We start from the raw sequence: 25,091 nt of genomic DNA on the forward strand, positions 1-25,091 counted from the left end.
TTCATTAGCAGCACCAGACATCATAATGCTCAACGTCAGAGAGCTGTCTGAAAATTCCAGGCAAAAGGTCATTGACCACCAAAAGTCAAGCAATGCTTTTAAGAATCACAAAAGCTGAACATATGAGTTTACAGTGTAGCATGCATTGTCAAGAAATTCAAGGCCATTGGGGGATGGTTGCTATCTGGCCAGAAAGAGGACATGCCATGACTTTCTGAGAGAAAAGTATTCAAGAGGCAAACTCAATCCCAGGAACAATGATTGGAGACATTCAAAAAGTATGGGATGCTTGGAATCATCAAGATAGGACATCTCAAAAACTCCCATTTAGTGTGGGCTGCATGAATGCGGTGTTCATAGCTGAGTTACAAAGCAAAAGCCTTTTTTAAAGAACCTTATGTAGAAACTATATTTAATTTCCTCATTGGTAATTCTATCAAATAAACTCAATCCCTCTCAATCACATCATTACTAAAGCATATCATTTTATCAACACCTTGGATCTCAATTACTCTCAAGTTTTTTCTTATTATAAAATTTTCCACACCAATCCAAAATACTTTATTGTATATGCAATGATAAAAGATGAAAAATTGTTTCGCTTTCTAGTACACAAAAATCACAAAAAATTTCAAATATTCAACTTAAAATGTTCTAAGAAATGCTTCAAAGGATATATTCCACTCAATATCTTAAAAGAGACTTCTTTTATGTTATTATTTACACAGCATGAGGTCTTCCATACCTCACTTCAGTCCAAGTCACCAAAAACTGGAGATCAAAAAAACCTTGCTGGTGGATATGTAACATCAGTTAAACATTAAGTTTACCAATAAATACATTTCCCTTTATATCTGTTAAAAGGAAATTATTATCAATTGAGTTGGTTATGGATTGTGATACCCCTCTTGGAATCGCATTAAAAACAATGGCATATTTTTGTTTATACCTGGGATATTGAACTCATCAAGAAATTCACCATATGAAAGCAAATATGAATTTTTATTTAGTAAGTGTCCAACCAAAAGATTATCAAACTGTTTCATTAAAAAATGAAAAAAGTAGTATCTATGAAAGGTAAAATTATGTTTGTAAGCCAACGCCCATGCCAAAAGAGCTTGTCTATGATATCCGGTTAATTTCACAGGTATCTTATCTATGATCTAATTACATTTCAGCAAACTTTCAATGCCACCAATTAAGCTAAAAAGATATTCTGAAAAGTATTCAAATACAATCTTGATTCTTAAAGTATTGTAAAGTCCAATTAACTTTGAATGTGTTGTTCAACATCTCATAATTCAAAACTTCAAAGCCAACATTTTTTGTACTGCATAAAATATACTTTTCCAAATAATGAGGTTTATTCCCCAAATGAAATTAAAAAGTATTTTATCCATTTGTTTGGAGGTTTTCAGAGGCATATCAGCAGATAAAGATTCATAAACTGGCCTTGATATCCCTTCAGCTTTAAACAAAAAAACCCCTTCCATTCAATGATAAATCTCTTAACCACATATTGAATTTTTATTTGTTTTATCAATAATTGTGTTAAAGTTCAAATAATTTCACTGCTTTTCATCCTTACAAATTACTGTTCCTAAGTGAGTAACATTATTTTTGATAGGGACACCACATACCTTCTCCAGGTCTCCAGATCAGTAAACTTTGTTTTCCATTAAAAAAAAAATGAGTCAATGGTTTCATGCAATTTTATTTCTACAAGCTAGCTTGTACCTCGTCTGGATAAGTATTTAAACTTGGTCATGCTGCACTTCTAATATTGTTGACTCCTTATGTGGGTTTTTGCTTGTGTTGCATTCTGCCTCACTTCGCTTTGGATAAAGATGCCAAATGACATGTAAATATACATGTAAACAAAACAAATATGTTAATATTAATTTACAGACATGAGATTATAACAATTAACTGTTTTGTTAACCACATTCCTATCTTTCAGGTGTATCATCTGTCAATTGACATAATTTAAATTCTCCTACAGCTGAAATGCCTTCAAAGTGTATTTTTTTATATGAATGGTCATTGTTTAGGTCACAGACAAAAATGAAAAAGGGAAGCTCAAGCATCTTTGCCTTATTCCCTGACCAGTTTCAAAACTTTGAGAGGTTCCAGGTGTTAATTTCATAGAACTTGTACACAATTGTATTATGTTTGAACAGCCAAAACCAAAAAAAAAAATTCCATAGCTTTAAAAATAAAACCCTGCTCCAAAATGTCAACTGCCTTGAAAAATTCAATAAATGTAATACAACTCTCATCCAGTATGTAGCAATCATAATCAACCATACCTAAAATCAATCTATTAATACTGCTAATAGGTCTTCCATGAATAAATTCTGATTGCTCTTCCTCAATACTGTCTTCTGATCCTTACTTAACTCTTTTGGCAAATACAAAAGCAAATAATGTTGCATCAGTATGCCACAGACTGATAGGCCTCCAATTTTCTATAGAAAGGCTGTTCTGGTTCACCTTTGGAATCAAAGTGATGACACCCTGATTTAGAGTGCTGGCAGTACACCTTTTTGATTCTTCAAACATGGAGATCAGAAAGGAAGCCCATATCAGAGCTATATATTGGAAAACCAGCTGATTCTTAACAGAGGGAGAGGTTGGCAATTTAAAGAGACGGCACCACTTTCTGTAGCCTATGTTTTATATGGAAAATGCCCAGAAAACATTTTCTAAAATATTTGCAATTTTAAAAATTCTTGCAGTGTTCATTGGAGAAGTTGTGTAGCAAAAAGCATTTCCTAGCTCATGTAATGTCAATGTAAATTAAAAATATTTTTTACTAGAAATGATCATTAGTTTTGTGATTATCTTACTTTGTTTTTGTTTATTTTTTTGAACACTTTATCATTGCACACCTAAACTGAATTTTACAAATTCACACAATTTTACAGTTTTAAGGCCATGGCTGTCTGGGTTACACCAAGCACTGAACCATGTCTCTACAGTGCATACTTATTAAGTTATCAGACTTTAAGTAGGGAGTTAAACAGGTGAAAATGCTGTTTTTATGTCAGTTTGGAAAAGTTAAAGACCCTTTCCCACTGATAATAAGCTTTGTTGAAAATTGACATTTCAGCATGATTATGGATAAGAAGGCTTCTAAAGCAACATTCAGGTCTGGACATCATGACTGCCGGATCTCATTCTGATAGAACATTTGTGTCTATTAGACACAGATCATGTAGTTATGCAGATCTGATCAGTGTAGATTTAAATGTGTCTTTTCAGTGTTCACACCTGCCCATCAACATCCGTTCAGAGACAAAATATAAATGGCTTACAACTACTAAATGAGGTACTGCTTTGTGAGTGGATAACATACTGGCCACACAGCTTGCACAAGTCAATTATCAGTATAATGTGATAAGACAATCTGAATGTGTTTTGTTTGATTTTTAAAAGGTCACTTCTGTAGTCATTGCATACCCTGAGTTTAATTTGTAACCTTATTGGGATTGGCTTGTATGTTATATAATTTTAAAAGTACAATCATATTAATACATATTTTATATAGGTACCCTATAATCAATGCTATAATGCTTCATAATAGCCTTGTTGTTGTTATTATTATTATTATTATTATTGAACTATAGAGTTTTGAAAATACAGTGTATACTTCTGTAACTTTTTTGGTATCCGTTTATAATAAAATGATGAGCCTACACCAATGATGAATGTTGATAGTGATATTAGCTTGTAGTAGTAGTAGTCACAGAAAGTGTGAACAGAAACCAGGAAAGGACAAGAGTTCAAAAAGACACGTGCAGTAGCCTACGGTCTGTTCCAGCTGTCCAAGAACTCAGCCTCCCCCGCGACAGTGAATTCCACTTATCAACTCCTACAGTGTCTTGCAAGATCAGCAGTCCTGCCCACTATAAACCCTAGCGGCCTCTCTGGGCAGCTCCCTCTTCACGCTTCACACACAGGCTTCGTCGCTTCTCTCTCCTGCTTTCTTGTCGTCTGTCAACAGATTTCTTTTAGTTGGCCTACCATTCAGGTTTATTTGCAGACAGCTTAAAATGAGTACCGCACAACCTATATTTTCCAAGGGAGAGAACTGCAAGCCAGTATGGACCGACGCGAGCGCTCAATACAACGAAGCGGACACACACCTCGAGATTATGGGCAAACCGGTGATGGAGCGCTGGGAGACACCATACATGCACGAGCTTGCTACTGTAGCAGCTTCCAAAGGTATGTCTAAACACGTTAAAATAAACTTCAGCTGTTTTCATCCTTTTGTAAAGTGCAAAGTTGTTACCCTGGAATCGAACTGATTTTTGGTTTGTGCAGCTGATTATAATAAATTAGTTGCTTGCTATAGTAGTGAAGAAATACTTTGCCCACTGTTCTATGGGTTGTTAGATCGAGGGTTTTTCCTCCGTGCAAACTTGGCCGTGTCATACATAGTAACATATTTGATACATCTGAAGAGGTAAATCCACCCAATATAAAGCCAACAATTTACACAGTTTTCCTAGAGCAGTTTTAACAATGAAGTAATTAAACTTGAAAATAATATGGCGATGACAGCAGCTGTTGCTGCTGCGCAGACATTAATGAATGTGATCGTAATTTTAACGATCGCATTTACTGTTAAATTATTAATCGGTGATATCGGCCGACCCACTCTTTTACTGTTTAACCATGATATAGAACTTTAAGAACATGGGAATGCTGCAGAGCAGCCGTAAATCAGCTATGCAACACAGTTACGTGAGGTCAAGGGGGTGGAGTTGCTGGAAAAGTCAACCCAGGACAGGTTCACTACGCTCGACTCTCCACTGATAAATGTAACGACTGTATCGAGGACATGGACATTTAGTCATGTCAGCTGAAATTAAACTCATACAAGGTGATTTTGGTATCTCTTAACAAAATTGTTTCAGTATACCAACGGTGTTCACACTCAGAAAGAGAGGCAAGAGCAAATATTCCATACGGTCATAAAGTATTGCATGTGGAAAGATATGTGGAGCGATAGGCACATGGCTATTTAGTTTGGCAGTTTACAGTAACAGCAGGCAGTAGGGTTCAAGGCACTCCCGTTTGTTTAGTTCTGCCAGCTCAGGCTATTTTTACACTGCGCTGTGGAACTCCATGGAGTAATTTACCATATGTCTAAACCTGCTCCATTCTCACCAATTTACCAAGCTTGGTTTCACATTGTATGTGGTTTTTAGCCTTTGCATATATTTATGCTTTTCACAGTACTACTTAATATATCAACTCCAGAATGTCGTAAAATGTAGACTGTGATAATGTGGACGTGAAGTGCAAAATGTTTACATTGAGCAAATTCTGGCAACAAATGGAATATGAGGCTTTCACTCTGCTTTGTCTTGCAGGGGGTCGAGTTCTTGAGATAGGCTTTGGCATGGCTATTGCTGCCACCAAGATAGAGTCCTTTCCCATTGAGGAGCATTGGATAATCGAATGCAATGATGGGGTTTTCCAGAGGTTGCAGGAATGGGCCAAGATACAGCCACACAAAGTGAGATTTTCACTACATTCAATTATTCTGCCACAAAGCTTCTTTTTGGGTATGGTTGCACAAAGATGACCTTTTTTATTTATTTATTGTAAAGAACACTAAAACTTGTCTTGATTTCTTTACTTTTTTGGTCTTTATAGATTGTTCCTCTGAAAGGCCTATGGGAAGAGGTTGTGCCCACCCTACCTGATGGACACTTTGATGGTAAGACTTCTAAATCAGTTTTAGCTTCTTTAATACTATGAACGTCTAATATAATTGGCAACGATGTTATGTTGATATCTTGTGTTCAATGCTGTATATGAGTATTTGGCCTCAGCATTTACATGGAAAGCAAATGTTGCACTACAGCTCATTACTGTATTTGTACTTCAGGCATTCTCTATGATACTTATCCTTTGTCTGAGGACACTTGGCACACACACCAGTTCAACTTCATCAAAGTAAGTCATTAATCCCTTCACTTTTGCATTTCTGAAAATGAAGAAAAAACTGTGACAGTGGCGGCTACTCTAAAGGCTAAGTCCAACGTGTGAAATTTCATAAATGGAACACAAGTTTGCTAACTTATAAAAGATGTTTTGGAGAAGGAAGCATTCCAGCAGTTGGCCTTCTCCAGCTGTGTTGCTCAGTTTGAAAAACAGATTTAGTTTATTTTGTTTAGTGTCACTCATGGCTCTTAGCATGGCACAAAGGAGGTTTTTAAGGCAAACTGTGACATACTTGCAGTATGGTGGATCATATAGGGGTCAAAGGCAAACACGAGTCATATGAAAATGTTTTGAGGGTTTTAAAAAAAAAGGGTGTGGAAAAGACATGACAGCGAACAGAAGCAGAAAGCATATTCATTTGTAACAAGTTCAACCATATTTCACATTATTCTGTGCAAAATACCTATAAGTATTCTTTTAATAGTTCTTGATTTCAGTACAGAAGGTGTCATGTCACTTCAACAAGCATGGGACAATGCATTCTCCCTCTGCATGCACCAATGCACACAGGAAGTAAATCTAAGTTAAATCAAAAAGTAAGAGACTCAACAGCCAATGGGGGTGTAATGATGCAATTGTTTTCACATGGACCTGCAGATCACATCAGCCTAAAGCTCCATGCTGTTGTATTATTCAGTTTCCTCCAAGTTTGCTATAATCCCAGCAAGTCATAGCTCTCAAATATGTAAATATTCAACTAATAATATGCTGTCTATTATACTACTCTACCTGTTGAGCAGAAGTATTATTATGGTGCATCTTATCCACTTCCAGTCACCCTATCACATTTTCCTAAAAGCTCCTCTTGACACAAAAATGTTTTTTTTTAGGCCCATGCCCACAGGCTGCTGAAACCTGGTGGTGTTTTGACCTATTGCAACCTGACATCCTGGGGCGAGCTTCTTAAGACTAAATATAATAACATCGAAACCATGTTCCAGGTGAGTCACCTATAGTACATAATTACATGCATGCTCAGCAGCACCATATATGGCAACCCTTCCAGTGCTGTGTTCAAGCAGTCCTCTCCCACTGACTGATAACACTTTTATTCTCTTTATATAAGTTGTGCAATACAAGGTGAGAGGTGGCAGACAAAACCTTGGTCTTGTCTCCAGCCACAAGCACAGGAAATGCTTTTCACGAATGGAGTCTTTTGATTGTATGCACTCTGTTATACCCCATCATGTAACTTGCCATGATTTTGTGGTGCTCTTTATATTCCAGGAGACTCAGGTACCTCATCTAGTTGAGGCAGGCTTCAAGAAGGAGAAGATGAGCGCCACTTTGTTGGATATCATTCCCCCTTCTGAGTGTAAATACTATGCCTTTCACAAGATGATCACACCTACAATCCTCAAGGAATGAGGATAAAGACACCAGCTGCTGCCATACATTTATAACCTTCCATCTCATCCCCCATTTCTAAACTGTTATACCCACACCTCCTCTTCTCTTGTTTCCTATGATTGATAAGTGCCTATTCCGTGATAATCTGTATTGATTTATTCCTGTTTAGATTCTCACCTCCCCCCCTCAATGTCTCCCCTAACAATAGTAGTAGAGGTATCTTGTTTTTCTCATCAGTCTGGTTGTTAAAGTGATATTTCTTCTTGATCATTTTTCTTACCTTTGCTGTAACCTACTGGGAACTCAGATGGCATTCCTCACTTGGTGCATAGTACCCCTTATGGATGTTGACAGTATAAAATTTTAATAAAGTGACTTGAATAAACATTGTTCTTTTTTCTTCATTATAAATAGTAAACAATTTAACCACCTTTGATAGTTTAAGTATTTGGAGCAAAAAGCTTTAAATACAGGTTGAACGGCCACACTGATTTTATTTTTTAAGAAAAGTTATACATGAAATTTATTTTAATTTGGCACCAAAAAGAATAAAATAGGACTTTTCATACTATAAATATGTTTAAATATTAGCAAAATTGTTTACTGTGTTTGCATTTGCATGCATTTCATTCCCCTATACAAAGTTTACCATAGTTCAGAGTACAAGTATATCATTAACAGACAATATGAAATTTTTTCAATGTAAGACAGTATGTATGCTTACACTCATTGAATTTATCTTTGCATAGCTTTCAAACTGAAAAGCCACATAATAGTGTTAACTACACTGCAGAATAAAGTTACCAAAATAAAAGGCTGGTGAGTTCAGCAAGTGATAACATTGGTGGCCATAGAAGGAACAGTCTCAAAAGCAGGGCATAAAGACTACCTTTCCTCAGCAAATTTTGACTTCATTGACAGGTTTATTTCTAAGCCGCTTTTAGAAAAGCATTTCATCTGAATCTACAGGAAAAACATCCATACTCTTTTACATTTATTTCAGCAGTCATTTATGTAAGGAAGTTTTATAGTGATGGGATAGGAATGACAGCATATGGAACCGGTTTCCCATTAGTGTATAACCTGCTAAAACTTTTATACTGTTTTCCATTTATGAATTGATGTATTTTTAAAGATGATTGTATGTTCATATTCTATCTGGGGCACTGCTGTTGTACCATTCAATATGGCACTTTCACTTTAATTGCTTCAGTAAAGATATGCAAATGACCTTGAATAATGTTAAGATGCATCCTTTTCTCACATTTCCTGCTTTTTGTAGTAGTGATTCAGGCTCATGAACTTAAAATTACTGTTATTGGGAATTTTTGAAATATTAAGATGAAATGCAACTGAATCACAATGAGAAACAAACTATCTGCTATGTTGAAAATGGCTACAAATGGCAGTTGAGACCCAGCAAATTCAGCACTGAATTTACATAATAGCATGCTTTTTTTTGCAAAAAGTGTGCTGTGATCATAGTATGGTCACTAGCCTAAATGAGTTTAGTATGAAATAAGATAATACAGGATTTCATTTTTACAACCAGGAACTGCAGGTACCCTGTCCTTAAGAGCATCTCCAGGGTAAGTAACACACTGGTCAAATCAGTTAGGCAAATTCACATCTACAAGATGTACAATGGTAGAAGAGTTTGGATCCTACATAAAGGTAGTAGGACTGCAGGTAGGAGAGCACTTTCAGGGGCGACACCACCCCTGAGACTTAGCTAATGTGCTGCCTAAGCAGCTAGGGGAAATTTCCATTAATTCAACTAGTGATGACACTGGTGATTGGAGTGAGCTGTACAACCTGGTACAGACCTTTCATGTTCCTTACACAGCAGAGCGAGTGCTAAATGTTCACCTGAGGTACCAGATACTCATTCTCTTTCCAGATTTGATCATCTTCAGCGGCTGCAAAGTGCCATATGGTAAGGCTGCTGCTGTGGGTGGGCAGCCCAGGATGAGGGGAACACACAAAACAAGCAGGTAAAACTTTCCAATAAAACTGGGTTTCCTTGTATTTCGCATCTAACATGTAACAAACAGACTGGAAACACAGATTAAATATTACTGAGTGTAACATGATATAAACATTAGGGCTTGGATGTCTTGAGGGTGTACGATTTCTAGCCGACAGGATTACACTTAGAGCAACAGCTGCTCAACCAAAATAGAAACAGCTGTTCAATTAAAATGGACACCAGCTAACTCGAACCAAGGCTAGTCAAGTCATTTAAGTGAAAAAATATTGACAAAACAAGTGTTGAAATGAAATGATCAGATGCTCATTTCCAACACCTGAGCAATATATCTACCAGTATAGTGCAGCCGCAGTGCGGGACCACAATACAGGATTTATGGTAGCCACCTCTTGGCACAGCTGTCTCAAAAGCAAAATATGACTGTTCCTTACCAGGACTTGGATGGGGACAAACAGGTTAGAGCTGGACATGGTATTGGTGGGCAAATAAAGAGAGGGCTGCCCAGATGATCAGTTATCTCAGCGCTGTGTTGAGGACGTTTCATGAAGCAATGTAAAGATTTAAGTTTAATATTAAAAAGAGTCTCTTCAAATTATTTACCAAACTCAGAAAAGGTTTCAAATATGCTTCACACTCAAATCTGGAGACTAGATGACATAGATCATTATTTTCAAACTTCTGAAGGACTGGGTTGTAAAGTAACTGGCTGTTTAAAAGTAACTAGTTGATTGCAGTAATGACTGTAACGGTGACACAATAATGACTGTGTTGCTTCAAAAATCAGTCCTCTGTTGTTGTAAGAGGCTCCATCTTTCATATGAAACATTAAACCTTATGCAATGTTGTAATTAAAGATGCATGACACTTATCACAAAGGCCTGAGGTGCAGGTCAAATTCCAAATCTGGATTTTTCAATCTGGCTGCACTGCCTCCAGTATAGCGTTTATAAACCCTTGTATCACTGACTGTGTGTCTATAGAGTCTTGAAAAAAACTGATCATCTGACTTGCTCTCTATAAAGGAAAAAAATACAAGGAGATAATGTGACATATTGTATTATGCATCTTTAATCAACATTTTCCAAGACAGCAAAAATACATTGTGTCATCAAGATTTTATCTCCATACAATAGGAACCAGGAACAGATTACACAGAAGCAGCAGATGATATAAATTATTTATGTAATTAACATCCATATCCAAGATATTCCCAGTCTTTCCAATTTTACACTTTACAGAATACTACTACCCATTTATATTGCTGTCTTTTTACCATGACATTTTAGGCACTGTACCATTCTCAAATATGCAATGCCTACTTTAGACACAAACCCACTAACTTTCGATGCATAGAACAATGCTCTAACTCTTACTTCGTCCAGTGCTCGTGAGCAATATCTTGCAGCGGGCAAGGGGCCATTTTATTGGTCAGGGTCTCAGCAACAGTCATGACCTCAGCCTGTCTGGAGCTAGCTCTGAACACTACATTAAAGAAGTCCATGTCGTGGCATGGTGCCAGCATGTGCATCACTTCCATTATAAAGCACACCATGTTGAATGCAATGGGCTACAGAGAACTGCTGGGAAGATAAACACTAAATTCTCCAGCAGGTTCTCGCTCATGTTTGCTGCTAGGATATTGCAAAATTGTTGATCTCTGATCGTACTTGCTAATCACTTCTCCAAGGAAACGACCTTTGCTGATGCAAGCAATATTGTCTAGTGAAAAACAAGATTGTCAAAATAAGGGTTTTTTTAGGTTTTTTTTTTTTGGGGGGGGGGGCTTTTTAGGAGCCACTGTAGCTGAGATCTTACCCAACATGTGTAGTTCACAAGATCATCTCTTCTCCACCCCCCCATTTGCTGCTTAGAAATCCAAAGGCCTTGGTAGTCACAGCACTGTTTTTATCTCAGTGAATCAATAAGTAAATAAATGAAACATATGGAGCAATGCAGTCCTTCCCATAACCTCTAGATTGTTCACTCAATTAACAAATAATATTTCCTCCCTGTTCTCTACTTCAGTTTCATCCTATAATAGTCTGCACAGCAAACATTGAACAGGCTCTGCAAAGTTCTACAAAGATCAATGTAAGATATATGTATCACCACATGTTTAACAGTTCATAGTAGAACTGTATAATTTCAATACTACTGGACAGGTTATTCCACTTATCAGTTTTCTCTATAAATAAGCACAAAAAAACATCTACACTAATTCATCAAAACAAAATCATAGAACAAGATTGAACAAAATCATCATACAAAATTCTGCCTGAACTCTAACTCGGCATTAACAGAAACCTAAATTATTGTTACCTGCTAACACAGTTTTTGTCAAGAACTTCAAGCAGCTAAGCTGGTAGCACAACATTGCTATTTGGGTGACAAATATGTCATCTTAATAAGAAGGATTGAAATGTACAATTGAAAGTTTTTAAGTATAAAAACATATAATCTATTTACGTTTAATATAAACCATAAAAACTTAAATCATAAATAGTTAATTTACATATATAAACCATAATTATTTTTTTAAAACTTGGAAATATAGGTCTGCCCTTAACATGATACAACAAACAATTTGGGCCGTATTACCAAAAGCAGCATTCCAAAATAGTCATATAGAAGAACAGAGTTTCCTAAAATGCCATTTTCAGTTTGTGATTAAAATGTAATACCAGAGTTAGCCAGTGGATGGCAGTAATTACCAAAGCTATAGACGAAACTAGAAAGTCATTTTTTCTCTGACAGCTCTGAAGTTAAGCACTTTCATCTCTCAGTGTTTCCATAGACATAAATAATAAGTAGAAAGGCTGATTCTGCACCCCAGTGACTGGAGTTGAAGGCCAGGGAAGGCAGACAGGCTTTATTGTGTATACCCTTCTATGTATATCCCTAGGTTTATTAAGAAGCATATTATAATTTCACACTGTTGATTTACTAAGTATGTCCAATCCATCCAATGTTGATGTATTAAGTTTATTTTATTATTAAACTGACACCACTACATTCAAACAAATAATCAACTCAGAAAACCCATTCAGTCTGCTATGCTAGTTGTCATGTTGGGGCATAGTATGGAGTATGGCTCTCTTCCAGTTTTGCACGTGTAATCTTGGTCAGCCTTTGACAAGCAGTTTTTGAACCCAAAGCCAATCAGAGAGTAGGGGGGTATGGCTCGAGGACCATCTAAACTTTGTAGCCAAAAAAGTCATTGTAGCACATTCAACATTTACTATCCAAAAAAGGAGAAGGTAAACTATTTTTAACTGACTGAAGGCAAATTTGCAGGACTTAGACATAAACCATCAAATTTAAACATGGTTATGGTATTTTAAACATAGTTATTTAGTATCTTGAAAGCAACTGGATTCCAGCCAAACTCAAAAAGACTTCTAACACCACATTGCTGCCTGTTCTATCACTATTATGTAAGTTGTTTGAAGTGGGAACTACAAAGTGTTGTAGAAGACTTCCAACATTTAATCATTTAGCAGAGAGTCTTATCCAGAGTGACTTACAAAAGTGGATACAAGAGGGTTAGGCTGAAAGCAGAGACCATCCTAAAACAGTCACAATGCAATAGTAAGAGTCATTACATAATATACCACAGACATATACACTCTGGTAGGTGCCATAGTAGGTGCGAGACAACTAATTTTAAAACCACAACCAAAAATTGTGCCTGTAAGTCATTTGGTTTAGTTGCAACTTTGAAATTTGTAGCAAATTATAAAACATTGCATCGAATTTCAAAATAGTAAATTCTAAAGGCATCATCTTTCAAGAATAGCCCACATGTATTGCCTAGTTGGCATGCCACGAATATCTATGCATATATGGTTAATAAAGACCTCTTGGCCTGTTATCTCAAATGATGGCTTCAGAAGTTCTTTCAAGAGATGTTTCCATGATCATGGCTTTGTGAAATTGCTGAAAGAGGTCTGGACCTGCTATGTACCTTACCTTTTTTAAGACAGCTAAATTTATGAGTCAATAGAAGACTGCATTTGCTGTCAGAGAGGCTTCTCCGGCTCTGTGATGTTAGTTTAGTACCCTAGACATCCCATCACCCTTGCTCACAAATTCTGTTTGCACTGCTTAAATGGTAACTATGAGGATATACATAACGATCTTATCCTCTATACCAGGGACGTTTCTAGGTATTGAAAAGATCCAGGGCTAAGTCAAGTTTGCCTGGGGCTTGTCTTTTTTTTTTTTGAAAGGAGATCGGCGTCGGTAGGTTGGGGAGGTTGTATCTACCTTTATAATAAATATTATCACACCTTTGGACGCTGCAAGTCAAGTTCCACTCTGTTACACAGTCTGTCTGTTGTTTTGCTATAAACACCTCCTTTTTCAGGGCAAAAATATTCGGGGCTAGGCTTAAAATATTCGGGGCTATAGCCCCGAATGATCGGACCTAACGACGCTACTGCTCTATACCTTTCTGACTGAAAACAGAAACAGCACATCGAAGATGGAAATGACTTCTGCATATGTTAAGGATATACAGCTCAGTATTCTAATCTTTCGTAAGCAGGAAGAGGAGACAGGCCCAAGCACAGGGACCTCCTCACATCAGTATAATCACACTGAAGACAATATTTATGTTATTTACATGGCCAAAATGTTTAAACTGACAGCATTTAACAAATGCATTTACAAAATGAATGAGATGTTGTCAGTCTCCATATTACAAGTGTATGAGCCAACTTTCAAGACAAATGTGGGATGCTAAAACTGGTTTCATTTCACACAGGATGACCTATGTGGTCAAAATTTAATTTTTAGGAAAAAAAACCCCAATGATTAGAATTAATTTCAATGGAAATTTTAACATTATACTCTAACTACAAAGTGAGTATAATGTGGCTATAATGGAACCACAGTGGTTAGAATGTACTTTCTAATTCATATAATAACAATTATATTGCCTATCTGCCAACACACCATCAATACTCAGACCCTAGTTAAACACCTTTATTTGTATAGGCAATTTTAGCACAAATACCTTTTGTAATTGAATGCTGACTTTGATTTGACTTTGAAAGCAGTTGACAGACATATGCGCTTAGTAGCAAAAAATGAATCGAGGGCACAGATAGACCACATTGTTCATCAGTAATTATCATTACAAAAAGCAAAAAGCTAAAAATGACAGACTGACTAAATAAGGTTATAGCCATAATGAAGTATTGGAGAAGTTGTTTAAGTGAAACCCTGTTTACATAATCCTCCGGGAATCTGGATTGATAACCAAGATACCCTGATAACTCGTAATCTACAGCCTATCTGATATCAAAACTTGTAAACAGTCTGAACGATTCCATCATTATAATAACTGGATGAAAATGCCCGAATGTACAGCAAATTGTCGAGTTAGCAAATAGGACTCAAGAGATTGAAACTGATCGGTTTCCGCACGTGCTTATGTTCAAATTTCCCGTTAGCCGTTACAGAAAACGGTTTCACGATAACACAAATTTGTGCTTACTGTTATTAACATCGATTTAAACAGCGAAATGTCTAATAAAGTATGTTCATTAAGAAAACTATTGCCCTGCGATACGACGAACATACCACAATGAAAATCATTTGGTTTCTAAATGCTCTGTGCAGTTGTACAGTTTGTTTCGGAGAACGCATCTATACCAACAGCTGGGCTGTTCATTTAAATGACGTCCCTGAGCAAATTGACAGGATTACATGGAAATACGGCTTCCTCAATTTAGGGAAGGTAACATTTATAACAAATCTGTGGTTTGAAGACGCTAATGTCAACCAGATTAGAATAAAACATTGTTCGTCGGAAGCTTTGCTAATTACGTGAATGCATTCAAGATTTTTGCAGATGGAAGCTACTACCACATGAAGCAGAGAGGGGTGGCAAAACGATCACTGCAATCGCACCGTTTATATAACCTTCGGCTGAAAAAGGACCCTAAGGTAGGCCTACACAAAACCTTTAATTACCACCTGGGTTAGGCCTACTTTTGGGTAACGATGTACTAAATGCCCCCTCACGCAAACACACGAGAAGGCAATGCTTCATTTTACAGTTTTCTTTTAATTTGTCCTATTTTAGGTCTTGTGGTTCGCGCAACAATCTGGGAAGACTCGAAGGAGACGACATCCTTCTAACGGCGCACCCCCCAACGATCCCCTCTTTAGCAAGCAATGGTTTTTGGTGAGAACAAAAAGTAATTTACTTCAGTTTCCCAATATTACACGATGGTTACAGATTTTATAACAGTTTTTTTTCCCACTTGCTCACTACTAACTGCCTTTGACGTTTTTCAGTGGACCTTATTATGTGGTGTTTTTTCCCCCAGAGTACAGCATTTAATCTGAATGTTGTGGCAGCCTGGGCACACGGGTACACTGGAAAAGGAGTTGTAGTTTCAATATTAGATGATGGCATTGAGAAGAGCCACCCTGACCTTTTTGAAAATTATGTGAGTTCCTTTGAATATTAAAGATTTAAACCTGATTGATCTGGTGGGAAGGGGAATTAGGAAACACTCTCATGCCTTCATGTTTTCATAGGATCCACAGGCCAGCTATGACATGAATGATGATGATGCCAATCCAGAACCTCGCTACACACAAATTGATGAAAACAGGTATGGTGAAGGGGGTATATTATGCTTTGCAAAACACTTGGTAGATATGAGGACATTAATATGTAATTTCTGTAATTTTACCAAGAACAACACCCATGTATTAGAATATTTTTGAAAGTCTGCTGTGATAGCCCAGAAAAAATATGTGAATATTTGTTCATAATCAGTTATGAGTGATGATTTTGATCCTCTACTTGACATAGGCATGGGACACGTTGTGCTGGACAGGTGGCAGCAGCGGCGAACAACAGTGTGTGTGGAGTTGTGGTAGCATATCAGGCTAAGATTGGTGGCAAGTGGTGACTGCTCAGAATATTATTCATATATTTATGAATAATCGTTCAGTCACTAGTTGAATAGATATCTGTTGTGATTCTCCTGTTTTCTATTTTCGTACATTTTTTGCTTAGGTATTCGCATGCTTGATGGTCATGTGACTGATTTAACAGAAGCCAAATCTCTAACCTTGAATCCGGAGCACATTGATATCTACAGCGCCAGTTGGGGCCCCCAGGATGATGGCAGTACCGTGGATGGGCCTAGCACACTGGCCTCTGAGGCTTTTGTCAGAGGCATAAGTAATGTACGATACTGTAGGAATCAGGTGTCTGACCTGGTTTAGCACACTCACTTCAGCTCCCAATTTTTATAATACAATGGCTTGTAGTACCTGGTATATATTCTCCACTTTTGATTCCCCTATTGATGCCAATATGAAAATGAAATATATTGTAATATACTGAGAAAAATGTTGTCCAGTCCAAGAATATATTGTAAATACATTTAAGATATATTAATGCAAAGCAGAAATATATTGCTGTATATCAAATGGCAATAATGTATATTCTCTACATATTTGTTGAGCTAAAAAATATGTCATCTAATATGTAACCTTTTACAGCAGTAGTGATGAGAACAAATATTTTGTGCCCATTCAGTTCCCAGCAACAACAACAAAAAATAGTAACCTGATGATAAAATGTTATTTTGCAGGGGCGCAGTGGCTTGGGTTCAATTTATGTATGGGCCTCTGGAAATGGTGGAACCACATCTGACAACTGCAACTGTGATGGATATGCCAACAGCATATACACTCTTTCTGTTGGCAGTACAACTGAAAGGGGAACTGTGCCCTCCTACAGCGAGCCTTGTTCTGCCATTATAACAGCCATCTACAGTGGTGGCAGCCAGCATTACCGCAGAATTGTAAGACCCTTTATCCTGTAAGCTGATAAGACTGCATGTAGCAGGCACAATTTAGCTTGGGGATCCTCTGCCTATTTGTGTATGTATCATGACAGGCATTTACAAAAGTAGCTGAAGTTGACAAAAGCGTGCCCATTTTCCCTGATCCTGTTTCCTCCCATTTCCAGGTCACCACAGACCTGCGACACTCTTGTACCTCTGATCATACAGGAACCTCTGCATCTGCTCCACTGGCTGCTGGAATCATTGCACTGGCTTTAGAGGCAAAGTAATTACTTTCCTGTAATTTTTAGAGCTCAGTAAGCATTTTGAAAAATCGTTGAGTTATGAGAGACAACTGAAAGCACTGAAATACCCTAACCACTCCTGCAGCCCTACACTGACCTGGCGTGATGTGCAACACATCACAGTGCGGGCATCTAGACCAGCTGATCTCAGAACCAAAGACTGGCACACAAATGGAGTGGGGAGACATGGTGAGATTGTGGACAGTTAAATGATAGGAGTATATTTTCTAAAACAGAGGAATTGGTGGGACTAGAAGTCCAACTACACAAAAAATTATCTCATTTAAAATGTGTACTTTTTACTAGTGTGATATGCATAATTGTAAATGCTGTCTTTTATTGTAGTCAGCCATTACTATGGGTATGGGCTGCTGGATGCTGGGAGGCTGGTTGACCTGGCCAGGAAATGGAAACCAGTACAACCTCAGAGGAAGTGCCTCACTGATGTCATCACCAGGCCCCAGTAAAGAAAATAGTAACATCCGTAGTTTTGTTTTGTAGGAAAGTTGACAATTCAGTAGAGCTGTGTTTAAAATGATCAACTTCAGGAGACAGGTTGTGTATGGAAAGCAGTGAGAAAATGTAAATATTGGTTGAATCAGGTTCTAACAGTTTGCTGTTCCTATAAATGTTTCCTAATAAAGGTTTAGTCTTCATCTTATGAACACTAATCCGATGGGCATCTTGTTTGATCTGCTGTCCCTACATGTCTGGTTGGCTGTCTGTTTTTTAGTGAGATTCGTGGGAGGCTGGTATTCCAGTGGAATGAGACAGCTTGCCTGAGGACCAAGAACTGGATTCGCTCTTTGGAACACATCCAAGCACGGCTCACGCTGTCCTACACCCGACGAGGAGACCTGTCCATTATTCTCATCAGTCCACTGGGCACCCGCTCCCATCTGGTCACCTTCAGGCATGGAATAGACACTAACAGTATAACTAGGTTATGTTCATTGTGTAGTCCACAAGTTTACCTTCTAACGTATAGGAGTAAACAGTTATACAAGAAGAGTATATACTCTATGACAACACCCTCATTGTGATTAAGACTATGGCTGCCTTATGTATAGTCATGCATTTGTGAGGATTAATTTTGTAAAACAGATTGGGAAGTGGAGTGATTCAGAATTAAGTATTACCCTTTTAAAAGTAAGTTGGATGAAACTTTTATACCAAATTCAATAGGGTAAAAGAAGCTTGAGGTATGCCCCCTGTAACATACTGTACATAAATATTTTTTTTGCTTGTGTTGTACTCTGCCTCACTCGTAAGTTGCTTTGGATAAGAGCGTATGCCAACTGAATAAATGTAAATGTATTTTACTTATTGTGTAATGCAACTGTGAACTGTTGTAGAATCAGAGATGGAGGAAACTGAGTATTTTCCTTGCATTGTCTGTTATTTTATTCAGGCCTTTTGATACATCTCCAAGGGGATATGATGACTGGGCCTTTATGAGCATACATAGCTGGGATGAAGACCCTAGTGGCTTGTGGACTCTCCAAATAGAAAACAAGGGAGACTTATCCAACAGAGGTAAATGAAGGCCCAAACCAGAAACACTGCTTTTCAACACAGTGAAGGAGCATCCAAGTTACATTTACTTCGGTGGGAATATGAAGACAGGATTCATTTCAGTATGTGGGAGAAGAAACCTAGGAAATGCATTTTCTTCAAAGCAGGAACTCTGTTTAGTTCATTTGGATGGGCAAAGTAAAGAATCTTTCCAGCAGCAGTGGTGGCTGGGTGGTTTTATCTGGTCAAAATAATATCTGCTTACCAATATTTCCATATTTCTACAGGAATCTTGACCCACTTCCAACTAGAACTGTATGGGACTGAGGAGCGTATGATCAGACGTCGCATGGAGCGGACAGTGGTTCATCAGTGTGCAGTTTGGAGCTCCAATGGGACCTGTAAAGGTAGGTGCCAGCGTGCCCTACAGTGCTGGCCAGTATGCTTTAGAGCATTGATTTATGATAGCTGTCTGGAAAGTTAATCAACATTTCTGAAATCTAGCATGTAGATAAAACCAAATTACTGTAAATGTTGGACACAACCCTTATAAACAAAAACAAAACCACTTTGGATGATTAAAAGATTTATCTTTATATCTGACAATTGTTATTTAAACCAATACATGTAGCAAAAACAAGAGCAAAGAGTTTCTTTTTCTTTTTTTGACTCAGAGTGTGTCTACCCCTTATATATGTTTGAGAGCATCTGCCTGGAGGCCTGTCCCCCTCATTACTATGAGTCAGGTAGCAACGGCACCCAGTCTGAAAGGAAGTGCCTACCATGCCACCGGAGCTGCCATACTTGCTTCGGTGAGGAAAAGAATAGCTGTTTAGATTGTCCACCCTATTCCACTTTGAACCCTCATCTGGGTACCTGTAGCCTTCCTTTGTACCCTTGGGATCATCGACGGAAGGTAACAGATAGGATGGAGCGGACAGCAGCAGTGCTTGGCATCCTCCTGGGAGGCCCCCTGGTGGTCATGTTCCTGGTATGGGCCACGGCATGGATGGTGAATGCACTCATCATACCCTGCATTACAGCTTCAAACCAGGTGAACAACAGCAGCAATGCCAGTCAGGTCATCAGAGTGGACACAGTGACAGTCAGTGTGTCCACAGACAATCAGACAACAGGCAACGAGAACAGCACTTTTGATGACATAACAGAAAACTCCCAGGAGACATGATACCTTTCAACTGAAGCTTGCTGAAGCCAAAAGATAATATTTACTTTAGTTTTCCTTGTTTATTCAGAGGTCCTGGGTGGAAGTCTGGTCTATTGTGAATATAAAAACAAGAAATAAGCCAGCATTTAAAAGCTTTACAGTATAGTTGACTTGAATTTTAGTCATTAATTTTTTATCTGAAGTGAAAATAAATCTTGTCTAAGGTTTAAAATTTTGTTGAGTGGTTATACCAAAAGTTTCAGAGAAATTGGAACAGTATTCATCCCTGTGCTGATGTAAATTCTGTGCCAAAGTGTGTTTTGAAAACATTAAATACTGCTACTAGCCATGCTTGTATGAAAACAGACTTAAAGCACAACTGTAGTTCAGACTTTTTCCACAGCTGAAGAAGAAAAAGCTTTCTTCCAAAGTTCAGGTCCAGAATATTCATCTACATAAAACATCTGTGAACTCTATAAGGAACAAAATGCCACTTAAGTTAGGCTTTACTAGCTTGGAGGTTAGTGGTAATGGTATTTTATGCAGCTGTGCAAAATTGTAGACCACAGGAATGGAATATTTTTGGAACAAGCTGAGTTTCCAAGGGACAGAGCCCAACACTATCCTCTGCCTCTCTGTATGTCCAAGCGGTTTGTGGGCAAGAACTGATCTGCTGTGTCTCTTAACCCCCTGGGCATCTCCAGTGGCCAGGGAGAAGGGGTAGTCAGGACAGAAAGTGTGTCCTCAGTTCCAGGGAAGAGCTTACTGAAGCCAAGCTCAAACAGAAAGTAAAGGTTGAAGACCACCATGACCAGGAGTGGGAAAAAAGTAAGCCCTGAGCCAAACCCTCGCCATGAGCTGCAGACGTGGAGTGACAGCCAGTAAACAAGCCTGAGAGAGAAGGGAGGGAAAAAACACATTGAGAGGTTTTTTTAAACTGAATAAAACAACTTAAAATGAGAACATTATAGCTCTCCGCTCACTCCAAACTATTACCTTCCTCCCACAAAGACTCCAGCCAAAATGGGCACTACCTTCAGCTGGGCTTGGGGCAGAAAGGTAGCCAAGACAACAAGGTTGAGGGTGTATAGAGAAAGCTGTTCCAAGGATGCAGTAACAAATAGCTGCAGAAGGGCAGGTGCTCTGGGGATCACCTGCACTGGGTCCAAGGATGCAGTGCAGAATCGGGACACAGCACCTGTCAGCATGCCTAAGAGGAAGAGAGTGTGATTAGTGTAGCTGTTGTTTTTACCAAGATTTGCAGCTGTGCCTTACTTCCCTCCTTATTGGGTATGTAAAAGTAATGTTGCACACAAAGTACATATTGTTACAACTAAGTCCTTAAGCTTCACCAAGGACTGCATTACATTATGTTACATTTTGTCATTTAGTACACAGTCTTATCTTATAATGCACATTGCATTAAAGTCATAGCATACAGAACACCACTGACCATGTTCATGATTGTATTGTTGATTGTGCAAAACTAACAGTTGCAAATAACAGGTTCATCAGTAATAGTGCTGAATGTAAAGCACCTCAAATTTTAACAATAAATTCTGCCTGAATTCAGTCATCAGCCCTGATATTAATTTGTTACATAATTGACATAACATCACACAACACACCTAAATTAAAGAACAAATGTCTCACTATCATGTTTGCCAGAGGACTTGGTGTTTTTTATGTAAATAACTGGAACTGTAATATTCCACTACCAGGAAAGTCAAAGGTGCTGAAAGATGACCTTTTTTGGATGCTTCTACCTTTCCACTATTTTTATTCTTATTGTCTGTGAGTACAAGTATCTCTGAACTTTGTAAACAGGTCCTCAGGCCTTTCCCTGCTTTGATTTCCAAACCTAGCTCCATAATTAGCCACACCTTCCTACCACCTTCACCTTATTCAACTTCTTTACATAAGCAGAGGAATTTACTTTTCCTCTCTGAACTCCCTATAAAACTCTGACTACCCTATGCCCGTAGGGACCTATTAATGACTGGAATGCCAGACACTAACAGACTTTAAATCCACTGACCTACATCAGCTGATTTAAATCAGTTTTCACATATTATATTTCAATATTTCTTTTTTTTCTGTGCTACTTAAAAATCACGCGACATACTATATTTAATGTGTGTGGCCCCTAGAAATAATGACAATTACTATACAACTCAGTCTATGATATTTCAAAACCAAGTTCTGACATACCCAGCAAAACGGGTACAGCTGCAACAGCGCAACACTGGAGAGTGAAAGAGAGGCGGCTGACCAGGTCTGGACAATGAGGGGCATCCAAGGGTACGTAGAAGTAGAGAGCATATAGAATCCCTGGGAGAAACAAAAGCGATGCCAGAACTGAGCACAGAGCTGGAATGCGGCCACTTCGGCAGCACCTACAGCAACAGCAGCGCTCCCTCTCTGCACTGTCTGGAATGGCTTCACACTCCCCTTCTTCCTGTGGGTTCCAGACACCCATCTCAATGCATTCTGGTAGGGCCCTGATGAGTGGGTGGTCCTCATCAACTGTTGACTCTAGATTGGTGGATTCCAAGGGGTTCCACTGCTCTCTGTCCCTGCCATTGGGGATGTCACCCTGAGAATCTGGCAGTGGGGCTCTGTTATAGTTTTCAGAAGGATCCTCCTCCAGTGTCTGCTCTAAAGGGATATTACTGGCAACTGTGTTCTCCAGCTCTCCTTGCTCCGTTTGTTGAGGTGGCTCTGCGAAATTATCACAGGATCGACTTTGGCAGGAAAGACCCTCTGTCAAAGAGACAATGCACAGATATTCCAAGACATCTCCAAAGGAATCCTCACTCTATGGTGTACATTCAACATCAGCATGCATTCAACAGAGAACACGTCACTTACGGTCAAGATGGTCCCCTGTCGTCAATGGCTCTAGGGAGTGTTGTGAACCAGGCACAGAGTGAGAGGGGGAGCGCAGCTCCTCCACTGAAGATTCAGGACTGTCTGACACTGGAGCCAAGGAGATCTGTGTGTCCAGATCCAGGAATGGGGAGAAGGACAGTCGGGCAGGGTCTATGTCTTGTAGCTGGTTGATGATGTCACTGATAGACTCCTTCACACTGTCAAACTCCTTAACATCATGGTGGTTGTTGGCTAGGTGCCCTGTTGATGTCATTGTCCCACAGCCTACAGAATAATTGTAACAGAAATCAAATATGCCACACATATAGTGGTTTTCAGGGCATGTCTGTGCAATATATCACATCTAAAGCATAGAGTGAATATACACTTGTATAAGTCAAAGAAAATGACATGCAAATGGTGGTACTACTAGGAACGGGTGGCAGTGTAGCAGTCACTGCCATAAATTACAGTGATGTTACTCTGATGAAGCTTTATAGCAGTAATGCCAAGAGGCCTGGATCATTTAACTGTGTGGGAAATATAAAACATTGTACATGGTAGCGAACTCTTCGATAACTGCATTATGTTAATTCTAGCTAATCCCCTGCTCCACTGCAACACACTAATCTGAGGTGAAAAGGCTTGGTTTTCTAGTACAATTTAAAAAGTTTTCATGAAACAAATAGGTTGACACAAAATATTTATCAATCCAGATGCAACTCCAATATGTGAACAAAGCAATGGCTTTTATTGAGATTCAGCTTCAGTCAATATGTTTTTTTCGTCAGCCATTTGCTGTGTAAATTTGAGCATCTGGGAATTCGTTTTTGGATTCGACCGCCGGGCCAACACTGGCGGGCGGGTCCTACTCTGATTTAAAGACCGACACGCAAGTGGAAGGTACTCTAAATCCACACACGTCATAACTAGGGCACATTGTCCCACCCGCGTAACAGCATCAGAACACTGTGGAAAGTTCACGTGCTTTACTTTTTGTGCAAAAAAAAAAAAAAAAAAAACATCTCAAACACTAAAGTTTAATATAGCCTTTTGTTCTTGTTTTATTTCATTGCCAAAGAAATTTGCGCCTATAGAAGCAAAAACTCTTATGGGTTATCAAGAGAAAAATATAATAAAGACAAGTTACTTCAGCATAGAAACGGTTTCCAACTTAGAATCGTTTACTTCACCTACCATTACTTTGAATGCTCTAGGTAGCTGACGGTAACCGAAAGCTTATGTCCCAACTAAGTTGCATGTGTAGAATATGCACAATGAGCAGATATCTGTAATGGAGCAGGAGCAATCACAAGACTGAAGTGCTTGGTTGCAGAAAAAAATAAACTAATATTTTCACAGAAAATACACACAGTAGTGAATAATGATATTTTATAACATGCCCGGATAAAATGACCGCTAGAACTTTAACTGGAGATTACCAGAAATCTAAAATAAAATAACCCAAATAATAGGCCTACTGCGATATTTTTTTTATCATTCCTGTGTTCCGATAAATCGAGAAACTAACATTAAAGCCCCAAAAAGAAATATTCCTGGAATTATAAAGCCATAGCAAAATGCATAAATGAATCTTAACAATGCATGCATCACACGTCGTCTCCAACACTGACCGTTAAAGTTAGAGTAGCCTAGAATAAGCTGCTAAAACTCAACTTACTGTAAACTTTTCGGGGGAACTCAAAAGGAATGCGTGGGTTTATTCAGTAGATTCTAAGTTCAAAATACACTAACAACGTCGGATCCAGTCAGACGTTCCCCTTATCTTTCGCTCACTTTTTCCTCTCAATACTCCAAACTACTGAATCAAATTTCAAGTCAGACAAAATACTACACTTTAAAACCCGCCCACATAGTTTTTTGGAAGCACGTCACATTGACCATATGGAGCGAATAACTGCGTAGCGGATATATCCGAGGGGGCGTTTGTGCGTAGGCTGGTTTAAAAGGAATATTTTTATTTTGCTGGTTTCATTGCTTGTATATTTTACTACAACTGTCACGTAGCATTCAGCACACACTTTCTGTATGTA

General features: G+C 38.4%; 3 protein-coding genes across 3 annotated transcripts; 2 read left to right on the top strand and 1 right to left on the bottom strand.

Moving 5' to 3' along the window:
• The first annotated feature begins 3,923 nt into the window (after positions 1-3,923).
• Positions 3,924-7,736, top strand: gamt (guanidinoacetate N-methyltransferase). The gene is made up of 6 exons (XM_036522123.1): positions 3,924-4,230; positions 5,385-5,530; positions 5,671-5,734; positions 5,906-5,973; positions 6,852-6,962; positions 7,249-7,736. Exons 1-6 carry the CDS (start codon positions 4,056-4,058, stop codon positions 7,387-7,389), a joined length of 705 nt encoding a protein of 234 aa, XP_036378016.1. The 5' UTR covers positions 3,924-4,055; the 3' UTR covers positions 7,390-7,736.
• Positions 7,737-14,951: 7,215 nt separating this feature from the next.
• Positions 14,952-20,187, top strand: LOC118771360 (proprotein convertase subtilisin/kexin type 4-like). Its single transcript, XM_036519331.1, has 16 exons — positions 14,952-15,104; positions 15,209-15,313; positions 15,453-15,554; positions 15,700-15,822; positions 15,914-15,990; positions 16,194-16,282; positions 16,401-16,573; positions 16,984-17,196; positions 17,364-17,464; positions 17,569-17,672; positions 17,829-17,946; positions 18,217-18,396; positions 18,895-19,019; positions 19,286-19,405; positions 19,673-19,810; positions 20,042-20,187. The coding sequence occupies exons 1-16, from the start codon at positions 14,952-14,954 to the stop codon at positions 20,185-20,187; spliced, it is 2,067 nt and encodes a 688-aa protein (XP_036375224.1).
• A 599-nt stretch (positions 20,188-20,786) lies between these two features.
• LOC118771365 (transmembrane protein 79-like) lies at positions 20,787-23,311 on the bottom strand. Its single transcript, XM_036519344.1, has 4 exons — positions 23,038-23,311; positions 22,378-22,929; positions 21,163-21,376; positions 20,787-21,057 (listed from the first exon to the last, which is right to left on the bottom strand). The coding sequence occupies exons 1-4, from the start codon at positions 23,309-23,311 to the stop codon at positions 20,787-20,789; spliced, it is 1,311 nt and encodes a 436-aa protein (XP_036375237.1).
• Positions 23,312-25,091: the final 1,780 nt, after the last annotated feature.

Source organism: Megalops cyprinoides, chromosome 2 (genome assembly GCF_013368585.1).
Source record: "Megalops cyprinoides isolate fMegCyp1 chromosome 2, fMegCyp1.pri, whole genome shotgun sequence".
NCBI classification, from domain to species: Eukaryota; Metazoa; Chordata; class Actinopteri; order Elopiformes; family Megalopidae; genus Megalops; species Megalops cyprinoides.

What these genes read in the sequence shown, in the direction of transcription:
- gamt (XM_036522123.1), top strand. Translation starts at nt 4,056, where the DNA reads ATGAGTACCGCACAACCTATATTTTCCAAGGGAGAGAACTGCAAGCCA. An exon ending in ACCTGATGGACACTTTGATG is followed by an intron (nt 5,735 to 5,905) that starts GTAAGACTTCTA and finishes TTTGTACTTCAG; the next exon opens with GCATTCTCTATGATACTTAT. An exon ending in ACATCGAAACCATGTTCCAG is followed by an intron (nt 6,963 to 7,248) that starts GTGAGTCACCTA and finishes TTTATATTCCAG; the next exon opens with GAGACTCAGGTACCTCATCT.
- LOC118771360 (XM_036519331.1), top strand. Translation starts at nt 14,952, where the DNA reads ATGAAAATCATTTGGTTTCTAAATGCTCTGTGCAGTTGTACAGTTTGT. An exon ending in GGCTGAAAAAGGACCCTAAG is followed by an intron (nt 15,314 to 15,452) that starts GTAGGCCTACAC and finishes GTCCTATTTTAG; the next exon opens with GTCTTGTGGTTCGCGCAACA. An exon ending in ATATCAGGCTAAGATTGGTG is followed by an intron (nt 16,283 to 16,400) that starts GCAAGTGGTGAC and finishes TTTTTTGCTTAG; the next exon opens with GTATTCGCATGCTTGATGGT.
- LOC118771365 (XM_036519344.1), bottom strand. Translation starts at nt 23,311, where the DNA reads ATGACATCAACAGGGCACCTAGCCAACAACCACCATGATGTTAAGGAG. An exon ending in AGCTGTACCCGTTTTGCTGG is followed by an intron (nt 21,377 to 22,377) that starts GTATGTCAGAAC and finishes TCTTCCTCTTAG; the next exon opens with GCATGCTGACAGGTGCTGTG. An exon ending in GGAGTCTTTGTGGGAGGAAG is followed by an intron (nt 21,058 to 21,162) that starts GTAATAGTTTGG and finishes CTTCTCTCTCAG; the next exon opens with GCTTGTTTACTGGCTGTCAC.